The 17976-nt window shown below is 42.2% G+C and overlaps 1 protein-coding gene across 1 annotated transcript; it reads left to right on the top strand.

Moving 5' to 3' along the window:
* The first annotated feature begins 3652 nt into the window (after nt 1–3652).
* Nucleotides 3653–16888, top strand: LOC138952234 (tryptophan--tRNA ligase, cytoplasmic-like). The gene is made up of 8 exons (XM_070323850.1): nt 3653–4327; nt 10969–11083; nt 12342–12461; nt 13094–13282; nt 13611–13818; nt 14587–14760; nt 15375–15515; nt 16292–16888. The coding sequence occupies exons 1-8, from the start codon at nt 4093–4095 to the stop codon at nt 16448–16450; spliced, it is 1341 nt and encodes a 446-aa protein (XP_070179951.1). The 5' UTR covers nt 3653–4092; the 3' UTR covers nt 16451–16888.
* Nucleotides 16889–17976: the final 1088 nt, after the last annotated feature.

The raw sequence follows: 17976 nt of genomic DNA on the forward strand, positions 1-17976 counted from the left end.
TCCAGGTACTATGTCACAGTTCAGTCTGTAGTGGATATACTGGGACTGTGTCCAGGTACTATGCCACAGTTCAGTCTGCAGTGGATATACTGGGACTGCATCCAGGTACTATGCCACAGTTCAGTCTGTAGTGGATATACTGGGACAGCGTCCATGTACTATGCCACAGTTCAGTCTGTAGTGGAAATACTGGGACAACGTCCAGGTACTATGCCACAGTTCGGTCTGTAGTTGATTACTAGGACTGCGTTAAGGTACTCTGCCACAGTCTTTGAGGACGTCTTTTCCGTTTTTGTGATAGCTGGGGCGGAACTGTCAAGTAATCTTTGACTAAGTCGGGACTTTGATATTGCATTAGAGCTATGTAGCTTGAAAATAAGCGAATAAGTTCGCTCATTAAAATTGTCATCAAAAACAAATATTTCATTACAGATTCAAACATTACTACATTGTACTTCTTATCTTTTCCTGATTTAAAATATATATACATATGTAATGTTTACTTTAAAAAAGCGTTCAGAATTAAAGAAAACGGGTTGAGTATGCTTCGCGGAGACGAGTGTGACCCGTGACGGTTTTCGGGTATGGTTAACCGAGACTATCTGAAATTAGTCTCGCCGATGACTATTTTTTGAGTTTATCCTTCAATTTGATGCCTATTGGATTGGATTGGATGGATTGGATAAGATTTACAGTCCAGTGAGGTTACCCTCATGGAAATTCGGGCTGCTTTCTCCCCGGGGAAAGCGAGCTGCCATACATACGGCGCTACCCATATATTTTTTTTTCCTGCATGCGTGTATTCGTGTTTCCTGAGACTTAATGCCGTGTGAGATGGAATTTTTTTACTTTATTCCAAGTCCCACGGGTATTTGATGGACATTTTTATCTATGCCTATACAATTTTGCCAGGAAAGACCCTTTTGTCAATCGTGGGATCTTTATAGATTGACTACAGGTTTATATATCGCTTCACGCGACTTGTTTTACATTTCGTCAAGTTATTAAAGTTCAGAATTGTATTGTATTAAATTTTGTTACATAACATTCTAAAAATTGCAAATAATAATAACACTTTTGATTACAGATTCAAAAGTTATTGTATTGTATCCTTTGGATTTCCTGGATCCCAATGTATAAACAGATATGGACATGCTTAGTGTGAAAGTCTGCTCAAATGAGAAAAATCGCCTTTTTTGTTCATATGCATCGCGGAGGCAACCCGTCTCGGTCTTCTGGTTTCGGCTAGCCAAATCTCACTAGCATTGTTTAAATGACTCGTCCTTGATTCCAATGTTGATCTTTTAGTTTCAAACCAACTTAATGTTTTATTATCGCTTCACATGACTTGTTCGGTATTTTGTTCGCTGTCATGATGTCACCATTTAGAGGGTAGGGTTACATTTTCAGGTATTTATTTCTAAGAATATTCAACTTTTTTTCCAAGATCGTATTTTTTTTTATTGGTCAATGATTCTACTTTAAAAAACAAAAGAGAAATGGAGTGCAATTAACATTGTTACTTTTTGAAGGTATGCTCATGACGTGCATCACAGCGAAATACTGTAGCAGTTCAGAAGAACGAAATTCCCACAATTAGTCCTTATTTGCTGCTTTTTTCACTGAGCTCGGAAATGATATTTTGCTTGCATTGTTATTGCTTAATTTATTAAAGCCTCTGGACAATATTCTTTGAATAAATGGTTATCCAATTCTGTTTAAGTCTATCCCTTTGTTTGATAGAGTACTGTAACAAGATATCACATTATGTCGACAAGAATGCGTCTGCATACAAGTTTTTGTCTTGATTCCATCCAGGAGGATGTAAGGCTTTAATAAAAACACTATTTTAAAGGTCTCTGTCAAGATTGATTTTGTTGAAAAAAAAGGAAATCTGTGATTGAAGATTGTGAAACCTGCCTACAACAATCTATACTGTTCAAAAAAAGAAACGCATAGCTTGTAATATTTGGTTAATTTAGTTATATGGCTACAAGGATATCCACCAAACTGCAGAAAATGTTTATCTGGTCGTCGACCTTTCGTCCATTGCCACAAGTGAGCTCTGCACGTGACGCATGCGTTATCAGTGGCTACAATGTCAAAATTGCTCATTTGGCATGACCACTCGTCATGCTTCAGTGTAATCTCGTGAAACTCGGGGAATATTGAGCTCTCACCATGTCTTCCAAAACCCATAAAAGCGGATTGTTCGCCACAAAGAAATCAGACGACAATTCAGCGACGAAAGATGGCCCGATTGAGCAGAGAAGACCGCCAAATTGCATTGGGTCGTTTACAAGCAGGCCAAAGTCAAAGTGCAATCGCCAGGCACTTCCACGTGTCCCAGAGCACCATCAGTAGACTGTGGGTCAGGTTTCAAGCCACTGGCTCCGTTGCTGACTTGCCACGAGCGGGAAGACCAAGGGCGACAACTGCTGCTCACGACCGCTTCATACGGCTCCGCCACCTCCGGAATCGTTTCCTGTCGGCCTCATCTTCTGTCCAGGCTCTCCCCGGGCCACACCGATTATCGGACCAGACCGTGCGGAACCGCCTGCATGAAGCTGGTTTGAGAGCTCGCAGACCTCACAGAGGAGCTGTCCTCACCCGCCGCCATCGCCAGAACCGAGTGCAGTGGGGCAACCAGCACCTTCGCTGGACCGTCTGGAATCACTGGAGTCACGTGTGGTACAGCGACAAGTCCTACTTCCTGCTCCAGCGACATGATGGTCGGAGGAGGGTCTACCGGAGAGTAAACGAACGTTACGCGCCCAACTGTGTGGATGAGGCACCCGTTCATGGTGGTGGAGGCGTCATGGTGTGGGGGGCGATCAATACCGCTGGAAGGAGCACCCTGGTGCACGTCCAAGGGCGCATAACTGCCCAGCGATACGTGGAGGAAATTCTGCGCCCACACGCCCTTCCTCTTCTGGCTGACCAGGATGCCATATTCCAGCAGGACAACGCTCGCCCGCACACAGCACGACTCGCCACCCAGTTCCTCACCGACCACCATGTCCAGGTGCTTCCCTGGCCATCCATGTCGCCAGACATGAACCCGATAGAACACCTCTGGGATGAATTGGACAGACGTGTGCGCAGGCGAGAAGAAGCGCCGGCAAATCACCGCGATCTATTGCAGGCACTTCAGGAGGAGTGGGACACCATCCCACAGCAAGATATCCGGCATCTGATCCAGTCCATGCCCAGAAGGTGCCGGGCAGTTGATGCTGCTCAAGGCAGTCACACCCCCTACTGACTTGACAGCCTCGGCACCCAATCGTATTGATTGACTGATTGATTTGAAGATGCAAATGAACTGTGTGTGCATTCAACTGTGTCCATACCAAATTTCAAACAAATAATCTAAATATTGGATTTTCTGTTAATTTTTTCGAAAAATAAAACAAATTTGGCAAGTAGCAACTATGCGTTTCTTTTTTTGAACAGTATAGTCAGGAGTTCGCTAGACTCGGACCGCGAAACCCTTGGCAGGCGGAACTTACACGTTTGCTAGTTTTCCGTAAATCAGCCTGTGATCTACACATCGGTTGTTTTTTCATCGCATTGCGTCAGAAACTTTTGTCTTTATGAATAGGCTGAACTAAGTATCACGTATTTGGTGTTTATGTGCCGCCACTGCCCAGTCAGCAAGTTGGCAGTCGCTGGGGGTTGTCATTGGGGACTTAAAGCGTCTTTCTGCAAGGCTTGAGTTTTTGCTGTCTGAGGTAAACTTCAAGCTGAAGTCGTGTTATGAAGGGAGCGAGAAACTGCTGCATGAAAATTCCTCAGTTGACACTTCAGTCACTTGAAAACAAAACGAATATTTCTTTTTGACTGAATAGTAAGTTTCAAGTGAGATTTGGAATAGGGATCTATCAAGCAGGGAGTACACTTTCTGCAAGAAGTGCAAGCATTAAAACAAACCACTGTGCTAGACACATAAATTGTGCAGAATATCTCGGGCGTTGAAAGAAGAACAAAAAGAAGGAAAATTGCAGCGCGATCTTATCAGCTGTAAAACTTAACCTCCCCTCCTTGTGAAGACAAAACCCTCGCGACTACTCAAAACCCCACATTTTCTTCAAAATGGATCAACCAGCGCTGATCTTCGACATCAACCGGCAAATCAAAGATGTCAGAATGCAGATGCAGTCGGCAGCGGGTGGGATGACCCGGCTGACCGAGTTGTTTGGCGAGCTGAAGGACAAGGCCGCCGTGTTGGGCGGAGAACCGATGGGCGATGGTCAGGAGGAGGATGTCGTTGACCCCTGGACCGTTGAAAGCACGTCAGAGAAGGGCGTCGACTATGACAAACTGATCAGTAAGTTTATTTTACCTTTGACTGAGACTGAGACTGAGAGAGAGAGAGAGAGAGAGAGAGAGAGAGAGAGAGAGAGAGAGAGAGAGAGAGAGAGAGAGAGAGAGAGCTCAAACTCGAACTCAAACTAAACAAATTTATTACAGAAGGATAATAGCATTATGGTCCTTTTATTTCAAGTTTATTTTACCTTTGACTCTCACAGAGAGAGAGAGAGAAAGAGAAAACGAACAAACTTTATTTTACAAGGATAAAGGTTTTAAGCAGATTGCCTTGTCTAACAACCTGTCCTTGAACAAGTACTTGACATGTAATATTCACTAAAGAGGCATACAAATGGAAAGAAATAAAAACACAAAATTAAAAAAATGCTAAATGCAATAAAAAGAATAAAAGAAAAATGCGGAAAAAGTTAGAAAGACCACAATAAAGAAAAGAGAAAAAAATCGGAAAAGAGAAAGAGAGAGAGAGAGAGAGAGAGAGAGAGAGAGAGAGAGAGAGAGAAGATAAAAAACGCTCGCGCTGGACCCGAGTACTCTTCAGACTGGCTCGCTCCCCCAGTATGAAAGTTTTTGTCTTGTGCACGTTTAAGACCAAGTGATTGATCTGTGTGAATTACAGGCATTCCCTTTGCTATATAAATACATTGCATGCGAGCCGAGGATGTGCGTGGTGACTGGCCTCTCTCTTTTATTTGTAATTTGATCACAGTGAAAATGCACACACACACATTCACACACACACACACACACACACTCTCTCTGTCTCCCTCACTCTCTTCCTCTCTATCTCTCTCTCTTACACACACACACACACACACACACACACACACACACACACACGAGTACACTCATGCACGCGCACACACACACACACACACACACACACACACAGTAACACTAACACATGTGAACACACACACACCGCGCGAGAGAAAAAGACGTCAAAGACTTTTGACCGTGACGTAATCTTTTTATGACGCTATATTTCTCGTCAATGTGTGACGCGTTCGGCTGTTCTATGAGACTGCCTGGCTGGCTGTGGCTCCGCGAATTCCCCCCGCCGCCAAGTCGGTTTTTTGTGGTTTATTTCGCATTTAGGTCCCAGGTAACATTATGAAGTTTTAATACGATCAATCGGACCTATTATCAAGTTAGTGTATCAACTTTTGAACGAACTGCGCCCAGTAGTTTCCCAGCAATAAGCTGTTAAGTCGAGACACACACACACACACACACACACACAGACAATTAAAGTCTGCTGGACCCTTGTACTAGCGTACTCGGGGATAATTCGTTATTTACGAGGGTAATGGTTCAAGCAAACATATGGTCGCTTTTGTACAACTACCCCTTGCCCTAAAGAGGAGATCTCAGAACACATATTTGGTGCCCAGGGCATGAAGGCTTGCAACAGTGGAAGGCCACAGAGCTACACTCGGCACTGTCAGTGACACTTGATATACATTTGTAGTGCAGACATGACTAGAACAGCTATACATCTGTGGACCCGGCATATCAGCAGATGTTGGCCTTCCAAGGCACAGTCCTTCTTTATAATGGCTTTTAACAAAAATAACACATGCAAGATCCAACTCTGCACAAGTAGCAGTTGTGATTTCTTTTTTTGTTTTCATTTTCATTTTCATTACTTTATTGTCCCATCCCTGGGAAATTCGGGTCGCTTCCTCCCAGTGGAAAGCTAGCAGCAACGGAGTCGCACTACCCAGGTGTCTGCGTGTTTAGGTGTATTCAGCCACCTACACTTATGGCAGAATGACCAAGATCTTTTACGTGCCATTGTGATGACACGAGGGTGGGACATGGCTTCCGTCTCTGGGTCTGCACATAAAGTTGACCCGTGTCCGTCCCGGCCCGAATTCGAACCTGCGACCTTCCGATCACAAGTCAAGTGCTCTACCAACTGAGGTACCGCCCCCCCCCCCCCCCCCCCCCCCCCCCCCCCCCCCCCCCGGTGCTGATTTTTGGAATGTGTTCAGACGGGCGCAGTGGCGTGGTGGTAAGACGTCGGCCTCCTAATCGGGAGGTCGTGAGTTCGAATCCCGGTCGCTGCCGCCTGGTGGGTTAAGAGTGGAGATTTTTCCGATCTCCCAGGTCAACTTATGTGCAGATTGCAAGTGACTTAACCCCCTTCGTGTGTACACGCAAGCACAAGACCAAGTGCTCACCGAAAAGATCCTGTAATCCATGTCGGAGTTCGGTGGGTTATGGAAACACGAAAATACCCAGCATGCCCACTCAACGAAAGCGGAGTGAGCTGACTATGCTCTGAGAGTATAGTGTGTGGGGAACCCAAATGGGCAAACGAGCTCACACGTAACCAGAACATTGTGGAACGATGAAGAAGAAGAAGGTATGTGTCCAAGAGGAGGAATGGTCTTATCCCATGTAAAGTCTGGGCAGATCTAAGATAGTTTGTTTGTTTTGTCATGGGTTGAAACTCCCACAGCTTGTATGACCGGTTTAACCCCGCTATTTAGGTAGCATACGCCGCTTTCGGGGGAAGCATGCTGGGTATTTTTGTGTTTCTATAACCCACTGAACTCTGACATGGATTACAGGATCTTTTTCGTGCACACTTGGTCTTGTGCTTGCGTGTACACACGAAGGGGAATAAGGCACTAGCAGGTCTGCACATTAGTTGACCTGGGAGATCGGAAAAATCTCCACCCTTAACCCACCAGGCGGTCGCAGCCAGGATTTGAACTCACGACCTTCTGATTAGGAGGCCGATGTCTTATCCACTAGGCCACTGCACCCGTCAATCTGAGATAGTAAACAGAGCTGTTTTCGCAGGAAGGATTGTCCCATTCAATAGAACAAAAAACTTTTAAAAATCAGCAAGCCTAAGATTGGTTTTCAGGTAAGAACTGAGGTGAAACTCAAGACAGTTTGAATAGGCAGCAAGGGCCCTGGTGCTTGCTGGATAATCTAGTCATAAAGATGATTAATCTACACAGAAAGTGTCTCCTCCCGCGGGTTAGGGGGAAGAGTTTACCCGATGCTCCCCAGCATGTCGTAAGAGGCGACTAACGGATTCTGTTTCTCCTTTTACCCTTGTTAAGTGTTTCTTGTATAGAATATAGTCAATGTTTGTAAAGATTTTAGTCAAGCAGTATGTAAGAAATGTTAAGTCCTTTGTACTGGAAACTTGCATTCTCCCAGTAAGGTAATATATTGTACTACGTTGCAAGCCCCTGGAGCAATTTTTTGATTAGTGCTTTTGTGAACAAGAAACAATTGACAAGTGGCTCTATCCCCTCTCCCCCCTTTCCCCGTCGCGATATAACCTTCGTGGTTGAAAACGACGTTAAACACCAAATAAAGAAAGAAAGAAAGACAGAAAGTGTCATTTTGTAATCATGCATCCACTTAGTTCTGACATAGAGCAACATATACAAGTTTTAAAGACATAACAACAACAAAAGACAAGAGGCGAAGCCTTCAAGGCTCACATAAGAAATCGACAAACAGTAACACAAACTCGATCACTCCGTCACATATATACACACACACAGTAAGAATAGGTGACACGGTGCAAGAGTGCGAGACACTAGATCTAGATCTGTCTGTCTGTAGCCTACTTACGGGGACACGACTGCCAGATCGACACTGCGCAGACACTGGAAACACGCTGTGCAGATTAACCTGTAGGAAATATCCTTTGGTATCTTCTGTATCTATTTTTCTGGAGCTACGAAACCGAACAATGTGAAATCGTCTTCTCCGAATCGGCGAACTGCAGCTCGGTGATGACTGTATCTATACCACAATCCTTCACGCGATCTGACACAACCTTGACCTCTGACCTGGTCTACATACCACACACGACACAAACCAGTCACCTGTGTTTACCCCCCCCCCCCCCAAAAAAAAAAACCACCACCAGTTTTCTTTGGATACACACTTTAACTACATACGTGCCGACGAAATGTTGATCATTGCTTCAATACTTTGTAGCTGTTGCTTGGATAATAACCAGGTAAAATTAGTATTTCGGTGTTCAGTCAAATGTTAAAGTTTCTATCACAGACATACATACATACATACATACGCACGCACGCACGCACGCACGCACGCACAGACAGACAAAAGTTAGCATCGCATAGGCTACACTTACGTGAGCAAAAAAAAAAAAAAGAATATTTTTCGGTTTTCCAAACAACCCTATTTTATTCAGGGGGGGGGGGGGGGGGGGTGACCACAACCTTTGATGTACAGACTACAGAAGGGAAGCTACTCTTGCTCCAACATCTAGGGGACAATACTTGCACTAGTTTCAGCCAATGAACGAGGTGAAGAAAAGAAAAACTTCAATCCATAAAAAAAGACAAAAAAAGATCCACCTACCTACCTACCTTAATTTTGTGGGGCCTTACTAAAAACAAACCATCTTGTGCCAATGTCCCCTCCTTGTTGCTATATTAGTTGAAACATAGGCCTATTGAATACTGTGGTACCATGATAGCCCCCTCCACCTCCTCCTTTTAAGACCACACAAAATCAAAGGAATCAAGAATAACAAGGGAGAGTATTAAACAGGGGTAAATGTACAGCAGAAAATCTGTGAAAGCAAGTTCTTAACAGAAGTGTTCGAAGCTTGAAACAGGAAAAGGGTTTTTTTTTTTTTTTTGGGGGGGGGGGGGGGGGGGGGGATGTTCCTTAAGAGGGGTTCCACTTTAGCAATGGGTTGAAAGTTATGTCACAGTTTGTATAGGTTCAGACTCAAATATTTCAATCTCTTTTTCTGAATTGAATTTTTGTTTTTACATTTAGTCAAGTTTTGACTAAATGTTTTAACGTAGAGAGGGGAATCGAGACGAGGGTGTGGTGTATGTGTGTGTGTCTGTGTGTGTGTGTAGAGCGATTCAGACTAAACTACTGGACCGATCTTTATGAAATTTGACATGAGAGTTCCTGGGTATGATATCCTCAGACGGTTTTTTTCATTTTTTTGATAAATGTCTTTGATGACGTCATATCCGGCTTTTCGTGAAAGTTGAGGCGGCACTGTCACGCTCTCATTTTTCAACCAAATTGGTTGAAATTTTGGTCAAATAATGTCCGACGAAGCCCGGACTTCGGTATTGCATTTCAGCTTGGTGGCTTAAAAATTAATTAATGACTTTGGTCATTAAAAATCTGAAAATTGTAAAAAATATTTTTTTTATAAAACGATCCAAATTTACGTTCATCTTATTCTCCATCATTTTTTGATTCCAAAAACATATAAATATGTTATATTTGGATTAAAAACAAGCTCTGAAAATTAAAAATATAAAAATTATGATCAAAATTAAATTTTCGAAATCAATTTAAAAACACTTTCATCTTATTCCTTGTCGGTTCCTGATTCCAAAAACATATAGATATGATATGTTTGGATTGAAAACACGCTCAGAAAGTTAAAACGAAGAGAGGTACAGAAAAGCGTGCTATCCTTCTCAGCGCAACTACTACCCCGTTCTTCTTGTCAATTTCACTGCCTTTGCCATGAGCGGTGGACTGACGATGCTACGAGTATACGGTCTTGCTGCGTTGCATTGCGTTCAGTTTCATTCTGTGAGTTCGACAGCTACTTGACTAAATGTTGTATTTTCGCCTTTCGCGACTTGTTTTACTTTTCGGGTAATGAGTTTTGTCCCAGTTCACATCCCGAGCATTTATCTTGTTTGTGTGTTTCATTTTTTCAACTGGCTCAAGTGTTTTCCTTTTTACATTCAGTCAAGTTTTGACTAAATGTTTTAACGTAGAGGGGGGAATCGAGACGAGGGTTGTGGTGTATGTGTGTGTGTGTGTGTGTGTGTGTGTGTGTGTGTGTGTATGTGTGTCTATCTGTCTGTCTGTCTGTGTGTGTGTAGAGCGATTCAGACCAAACTACTGGACCGATCTTTATGAAATTTGACATGAGAGTTCCTGGGAATGATATCCCCGGACGTTTTTTTCTTTTTTTCGATAAATACCTTTGATGACGTCATATCCGGCTTTTTGTAAAAGTTGAGGCGGCACTGTCACACCCTCATTTTTCAATCAAATTGATTGAAATTTTGGCCAAGCAATCTTCGACGAAGGCCGGACTTCGGTATTGCATTTCAGCTTGGTGGCTTAAAAATTAATCAATGACTTTGGTCATTCAAAATCTGAAAATTGTAAAAAAAAAATTTTTTTTTAAAAGATCCAAATTTACGTTTATCTTATTCTTCATCATTTTCTGATTCCAAAATTATATAAATATGTTATATTCGGATTAAAAACAAGCTCTGAAAATTAAAAATATAAAAATTATTATTAAAATAAAATTTCCGAAATCGATTTAAAAACAATTTCATCTTATTCCTTGTGCGTTTCTGATTCCAAAAACATATAGATGTGATATGTTTGAATTAAAAACACGCTCAGAAAGTTAAAAAGAATAGAGATAAAGAAAAGCGTGCTATCCTTCTCAGCGCAACTACTACCCCGCTCTTCTTGTCAATTTCACTGCCTGTGCATCGAGCGGTGGACTGACGATGCTACGAGTGTACGCTCTTGCTGTAAAAATGTAGTGAGTTCAGTTTCATTCTGTTAGTTCGACAGCTTAACTAAATGTTGTAATTTCGCCTTACGCGACTTGTTTCCTTTTAGCAAAGTTTGGGAGCACCAGAATTGATGATGCACTGAAAGAAAGGGTGCAGAAATTGATTGGTGAACAGAATCCCATTCATCACTTCCTCCGGCGAGACATCTTCTTCTCCCACAGGTCAGTACATTTGGTCGTTAAGATACATACACAGGTCAGTACTTTTGGTCGTTAAGATACATACATAGGTCAGTACTTTTGGTCGTTAAGATACATACACAGGTCAGTACTTTTGGTCGTTAAGATACATACACAGGTCAGTACTTTTGGTCGTTAAGTTACATACACAAGTCAGTACTTTTGGTCGTTAAGATACATACACATGGCAGTACTTTTGGTCGTTAAGATACATACACAGGTCAGTACTTTTGGTCGTTAAGATACATACACAGGTCAGTACTTTTGGTCGTTAAGATACATACACAGGTCAGTACTTTTGGTCGTTAAGATACATACACAGGTCAGTACTTTTGGTCGTTAAGATACATACACATGGCAGTACTTTTGGTCGTTAAGATACATACACATGGCAGTACTTTTGGTCGTTAAGATACATACACATGGCAGTACTTTTGGTCGTTAAGATACATACACAGGTCAGTACTTTTGGTCGTTAAGATACATACACATGGCAGTACTTTTGGTCGTTAAGATACATACACATGGCAGTACTTTTGGTCGTTAAGATACATACACAGGTCAGTACATTTGGTCGTTAAGATACACACACAGGTCAGTACTTTTGGTCGTTAAGATACATACACAGGTCAGTACTTTTGGTCGTTAAGATACATACACATGGCAGTACTTTTGGTCGTTAAGATACATACACAGGTCAGTACTTTTGGTCGTTAAGATACATACACATGGCAGTACTTTTGGTCGTTAAGATACATACACAGGGCAGGGATGCATTCATTACTGAATGCAGGGGCTCGGTCTTACAGTCCCTGGATAAGGGTAAAAAAAGTTTCAAGCTGAAGATAAGTTTTTGTTAAGAGGGTGTTCTATTTTTTGGGTATTATCTGCCAATGTGAATATCTGTCTTTGAACATGCAAAAGTGTAACTGCACCACTCGTAGGGAAATTGTAATTGGAGATGTTTGGTATAATCACTGACATTGAACACAGTGGAACCCTCCTTTTAAGACCTTCACAAATCTAAGAAAATCAGGTCTTAACAAGGAGGGAGATGTTACAGAAAATCTTTTAAAAAAAAGTCTTAAAAAGAAGTCTTAAATCTGGGTGGGTTTTTTTTTTTTTTTGGGGGGGGGGGGGGGGGCGGTCAACTGTACCTTGATTTACTGTACTTTCAACAAAGTTCACAAGCTTACAGTTCAATGCAGTGTCTGATATTCCCACCAATACTGTTGTACAGAGACATGGGCCCGGTGCTGGACCTGTATGAGATGAGGATACCCTTCTACCTGTACACTGGTCTCGGTCCCTCCTCTGAAGCCATGCACCTGGGTCATCTGTTGCCCTTCATCATGACACGGTGAGTGTCAAGGTCATTTACATAACTCTTTATTTGTCCCCCCCCCCCACCACCGTTGTATGGTGATTTATTTATATTCCTCTTGGTATTTTACTAGAATGATGTTATTTCAACGTGAAATTCACAGTTGTGATAGCCTTGAGGACTGCTTGGTTGTTGTTGTCTCCCTTGTTCCTGCCGACAAGACTTTTAACACCAGAATATTTTGGGAAGCTGTTGATGAAAGGGTGTGATTGCTGTGTTTTCCTGTCTGGCTTGAGCTATTTGTGCAGAAGGCAAAGTCAGTATTTTGTAGATTATTAATAGGTTTAGCACAACCTCACTCTTGATGAGACTGCAGTTTGCTCTTATATACAGTGTGGTAAGTGGCTAACCACCTGCTTATAAACTCCATCTTACGTTAAGTACAAATTAAGATTTGAATGAAAAGGTCCAGGATGTGCAATGCAGGATTTTGCTGAAGATTTTCTTTTATGATTGCTGTCCTTTCATGGATGTTTTCTGAAGAAAGGAAGTTTATAGAGTGTTGAAATTAAGTAGTCAAAGGACAATAACAAGATGTCCATTTTCTGGGCATTTTACAATGATTGTTTCAATTTGTCGAGCTGACTGATCTTTCGCTCCATGTGCAGGTGGCTGCAGAAAGTGTTTGACGTTCCCCTGGTGATCCAGATGACCGACGACGAGAAGTTCCTGTGGAAGGACAACCTGAAGGACCCCGAGGAGACGCACAGGCTGGCCTACGAGAACGCCAAGGACATCATCGCCTGTGGATTTGAGGAAAACAAGACCTTCATCTTCAGTGACTTTGACTATGTGAAGTAAGCTCTTTGCAGGACCAGATTTTGTCAGATGATCCTTCTGATTATGTTTAGAATTGTGTATGTAGAAGAAACAAAAACACTAACAAAATCAATGTTAAAAGAAGATTTATTAATATGTTCTGTTTACATTTTCTTTCAGATTTTGTTGATACTTCATTGGTTTAAGAATTCCTTGAAAAGAGTCGACATTGTTGTTGTGTGATGTTGTAAATTTGTATTTTTAGCACTTGTTTTTAAGATTTTTGTCATGGGGATAACAACAGAAAAATGCTTTTTTTTTAAATTCATTTTTCACACACTAACCAGATGATGTTTTTATTAACAGCGGAGCTTTCTACAAGATGGTGTGCCGCATTCAGAAACTGGTGACCTTCAACCAGGCTAAGGCCATCTTTGGCTTTGACGGTTCCTCAAACATTGGTCATGTGGCCTTCCCAGCAATCCAGGCAGCTCCCAGCTTCAGTGGCGTGTTCCCGCAGATCTTCAACGGCAAGGAAAAGATTCCTTGCCTCATTCCATGTGCCATTGACCAGGTACTTTAAATTATGTTTCCCAGTTGTAACCAAGTGCCGAAACACAACAATCACCTCTTTGGTGGCAAAGTCCAATCAAACAGGATTGAGAATGTTAGGGCTAATTTCTTAGCCCTATAAAAACTGTTCTGGTTACGCAAAGGAAACCAAGAACATACAGGGAGACAGCAGCCGCCGGACCCCATCACAAACAGAACTCTACAATCCACAGGTGTCTAGCAGGCAAGCTATAAATAGCTCGCACTCAAAGGCCAACAACTCTGCAGAGCCTGCTGTGAAGGGCGACAGTAGTCTCCCTGTCACACTGTGCTCTGGTGCAAGAACTTCATTGTTTTACTCCGGGAGCATATTTTGTTGTTGTCCATTTGCTTTTAATTCCTTGTTCAAAGTGAAGTGGAATAATTTAATTAATTCAACGGAACAGAACTTTGAACTAGACGACACATTCTATTAACCTCACGAAGCAGGTATAACACAGGGGAAAGTGTTGAAATTTTTTGTAATGTTTGGAATGTATGCATAATCTGCCATGCATTCTTCTGGCTGGTGAAGATAAAAGTGATAGTGCATTAGTCATCTCATTGGTAAAAAAACCACCTGTTGGCTTTAAGACCCCCCATTTTAAGACCCCCCCATTTTAATACCCCCCATTTTAAGACCTCATTTTCTTACATTTCTGGAAGTCTTAAAAGGGGGGTTCCACTGTACACTTTTGTTACAAGTTTGTGTTGCATTATTGAACTGAAAGTGTTTTCTCCTCTTCCTCAGGATCCTTTCTTCAGAATGACACGTGACGCGGCTCCGAGGATGGGTCTGCTGAAGCCGGCTCTGATCCACTCCAAGTTCTTACCGTCGCTGCTGGGCCCAAAGGGAAAGATGAGCTCCAGTATCAACGAGTCCTCCATCTTCCTCACCGACTCTGCTGAAGTGATCAGGAAGAAGGTTGGTTGGTAGTTAATTGTCTGCTGTTTCTCAGAAAGATGGCATGAACTTGAAGTGCTTGTGGATCATATTCCAAACTGTTGGACTGATAAAGGAACAATGATAACAAGTGTTAATGAGATGTACTTGTGAGTTATAACTAGTGATCTACATTAAAAAACCAACAACAAGCTAGCAAATACATAACAACCAAAACAACTAACTAACAAATACATAAAAACCAACCACCACCACCGCCACTACAACAATAAAAACATCCCTAAACCAATAGGAAAATATTTGTAATGATTTTTTATGAATGTAGAATGCAGCAATTTAGAGAACATTGTGGAAAAGAGAGGCAGAGTGGTATAGTGGTCAGAATGGTTGCCTCTCACAATGGCTGTTGAGGATCAACCCCCACTCAGTGCAAACACAAATACCGTACGTTCGGGACTATAAGGCGCTTCGTTGTAAACGGCGCATCCCCCACTTTTAACTTGAAATGAGAAAAATCCCCACAATGGAGCAGAACTGTTTGGCCTTGTGAAAGGGGAATTACTGCATCACCCTGTTACAGATGACTTATATGTCAATAACATTCAGTGAATATGGACATGTTTGTGTTGTGACAGGTGCTAAGATATGCGTACTCCGGGGGTCAGGCCACTGAGAAGGAGCACAGGGAGAAGGGAGGCGACTGTGATATTGACGTGTCTTTCCAGTTTCTCCGTTTTTTCATGGAGGATGATGCGAGACTGGAACAAATCCGCCAGGTAAGTTCGTTCAGTAGTTGCTGTTCTGTTTTAAACTTGCATTCAAATTTTCCTGAAAAAAACAAAGAAGACAGACTGCTAATACTACAAAATCAAGCATTAAAAACCAAGAAAGGTTTATCACTGCAATTTTGAATAGTATGGAATACAAAACTTGCAAGATTTTTTAATTGTTTTATCAATTGAAAGTAATAAGTAATATTAATAATGAGAAATAGTAGGCATTGTATTTGATTAAAAATCCCATAATCTAACATCTTTTGTTTGTTGATTCCTGTTTTTAAAAATGTTGTGATTTATATTTTCTCCTCAGCAGTAGGTAAGATTATTTGTGCAATTGACAGTCTTCGTCCAAACATTGCTCTTCCCGTCATTCAATGCTACACACTTACACCACAGTTTTTCTGGCGGGGAAATAGCTCAGTCGGTAGCGTCGCTGGCTTCAATACCAGTTGTAGCTATCGGCGTCGGTTCGATCCCCACGTTCGGCGAGGGATTTATTTCCCAGAGTCAATTTTTGTACAGACTCTCCTCAGTGTCCGAACACCCCCGTGTGCATGCATGCGCACGATAAAGAACCCAAGTTCACAGCAAAATTCTCAGGGCTTGGAAACCTGAATACATGCATGCAGGGGAAAAAGAAAAAGAAAAAAAGGGTAGCGCTGTATACTGTATGGCAGCTTGCTTTCCCCAGGGAGAAAGCAGCCCGAATTTCCATGAGGGTAACCTCACAGGACTATATGAATCTTATCCTTATCCTGTTGGTCGTGTAACAGGACTTCAGCAGCGGCAAGATGCTGACCGCTGACCTGAAGCAGGAGCTGGTCACCGTGCTGCAGAAGCTGGTCGCTGAACACCAGCAGAGACGAGCCAAGGTCGACGACGCCACCGTCAAACGGTTCATGACGCCCAGGAAACTGAACTTTGAATACTGAGACGTCGCCTGCTGACATCAGTACATGTACTTTTAAAGCTTCAAGGCTTCTTAGCTGGACTTTTGAATTTAACATACATACGCAAAGTGTTACTCGCTTTTTTCAGCAGCAGTTTAAAACTACACAGCTTATTGTGTGTTCAGATACCTATGAAAGTGCTGTGCCCTTTTGCTTTTTTTCAGCAATAGTTTAAAACAACATGGCTTATTCTTGTGTGAACTTCGGAATTTCAGATACCTGTGAAAGTGCTGTACTTTTTTTGGGTGAAGCTTGTTGTAAAAACTCACAACTGTTTGGGTTTAGCAGACTTTTATTGATATTTGTTTCACTTTTAAGCTCCAAGTATGTATGTCTTTTATCAAGTACCATCCATAAAACGTGATTTGCGAAGTTATTTCCATAGCGCATGGAGTGTTCAGCTGATGACTCTTCATAACAAATGTTATTTATCCGCAACACTATTTACACGACTTGAGGTGTAAACCAATCCGCCTAACTAAATTTAATAACTACAATAACCACCGGTTACAGAAACATACCCCTATTTGCAGAGGTGTAAACCAATCCGCAACACTATTTTCACGACATAAATAATCCACGGAGGTGTAAACCAATCCGCAACACTATTTTCACGACATAAATAATCCACGGAGGTGTAAACCAATCCGCAACACTATTTTCACGACATAAATAATCCACGGAGGTGTAAACCAATCCGCAACACTATTTACACGACATAAATAAATGCTTTGCTCCGAACAGAATATCCTGCCTTTGGCAAACAAAATGCAGCAATCGATCTGAAATATAATACAGAAGCATGCCCCTATTTGTAGAGGTGTACCCCAATCCGCAACAGTATTCACACGATATACATTAACTACGGAGGTGTAAACTAATCGGCATAACTTAACTTAACAAACCCAATAACAACCGGTGGCGTAAACCATGTAAGCACCCGACCGGGTTCAATTTAATTGTAATTGTCTGGTACTTACTGTACAAATTTGTGTAGCACTGCATTTGGATGTCTGGGCCTGATCTCCTCGACCGATTTTTGCTATACTAATAAGGGCTGCCTACGTGCAGAACAATACATTTTGCTAACCTGTTTTCACTTCTCCCGATACTGTACCCAAAATTCTGCGGCTAAAACCGTACCTAAGATGGTTTGCATTTACTTGTTTGGGGTAATGCCAATTTTGAACTAAATTTACTGGGCAGATGAGCCGGTTGGCTAAGCCAGCAATGCCTGGCTTGGAGGGGTGTCAACCGCCTCTCAGTGACTTCTGCCTTATAAGGTCATAGATTGGCGGGAGACAAGCATCTTTCTATTCTTAGGGGTACTACTTTACATGAAAATTGACCCCCCTCCCCCCCAAAAGCCTACCCCAGGTTGGCTGGCAACATCCAGTCCTATCTTAACTGGGAACCATATTTTTCCTCAGTCAGCTTGGTAGGGGTGAGAATACATTCCCATGCCTTTGCTTTGGCACCCCTGCTGCTGGTTTGTTTTGATTTGCTAC

This window comes from Littorina saxatilis, linkage group LG17 (assembly GCF_037325665.1).
Source record: "Littorina saxatilis isolate snail1 linkage group LG17, US_GU_Lsax_2.0, whole genome shotgun sequence".
Taxonomy (NCBI): Eukaryota; Metazoa; Mollusca; class Gastropoda; order Littorinimorpha; family Littorinidae; genus Littorina; species Littorina saxatilis.

What these genes read in the sequence shown, in the direction of transcription:
- LOC138952234 (XM_070323850.1), top strand. Translation starts at nt 4,093, where the DNA reads ATGGATCAACCAGCGCTGATCTTCGACATCAACCGGCAAATCAAAGAT. An exon ending in CGACTATGACAAACTGATCA is followed by an intron (nt 4,328 to 10,968) that starts GTAAGTTTATTT and finishes GTTTCCTTTTAG; the next exon opens with CAAAGTTTGGGAGCACCAGA. An exon ending in GACATCTTCTTCTCCCACAG is followed by an intron (nt 11,084 to 12,341) that starts GTCAGTACATTT and finishes ACTGTTGTACAG; the next exon opens with AGACATGGGCCCGGTGCTGG.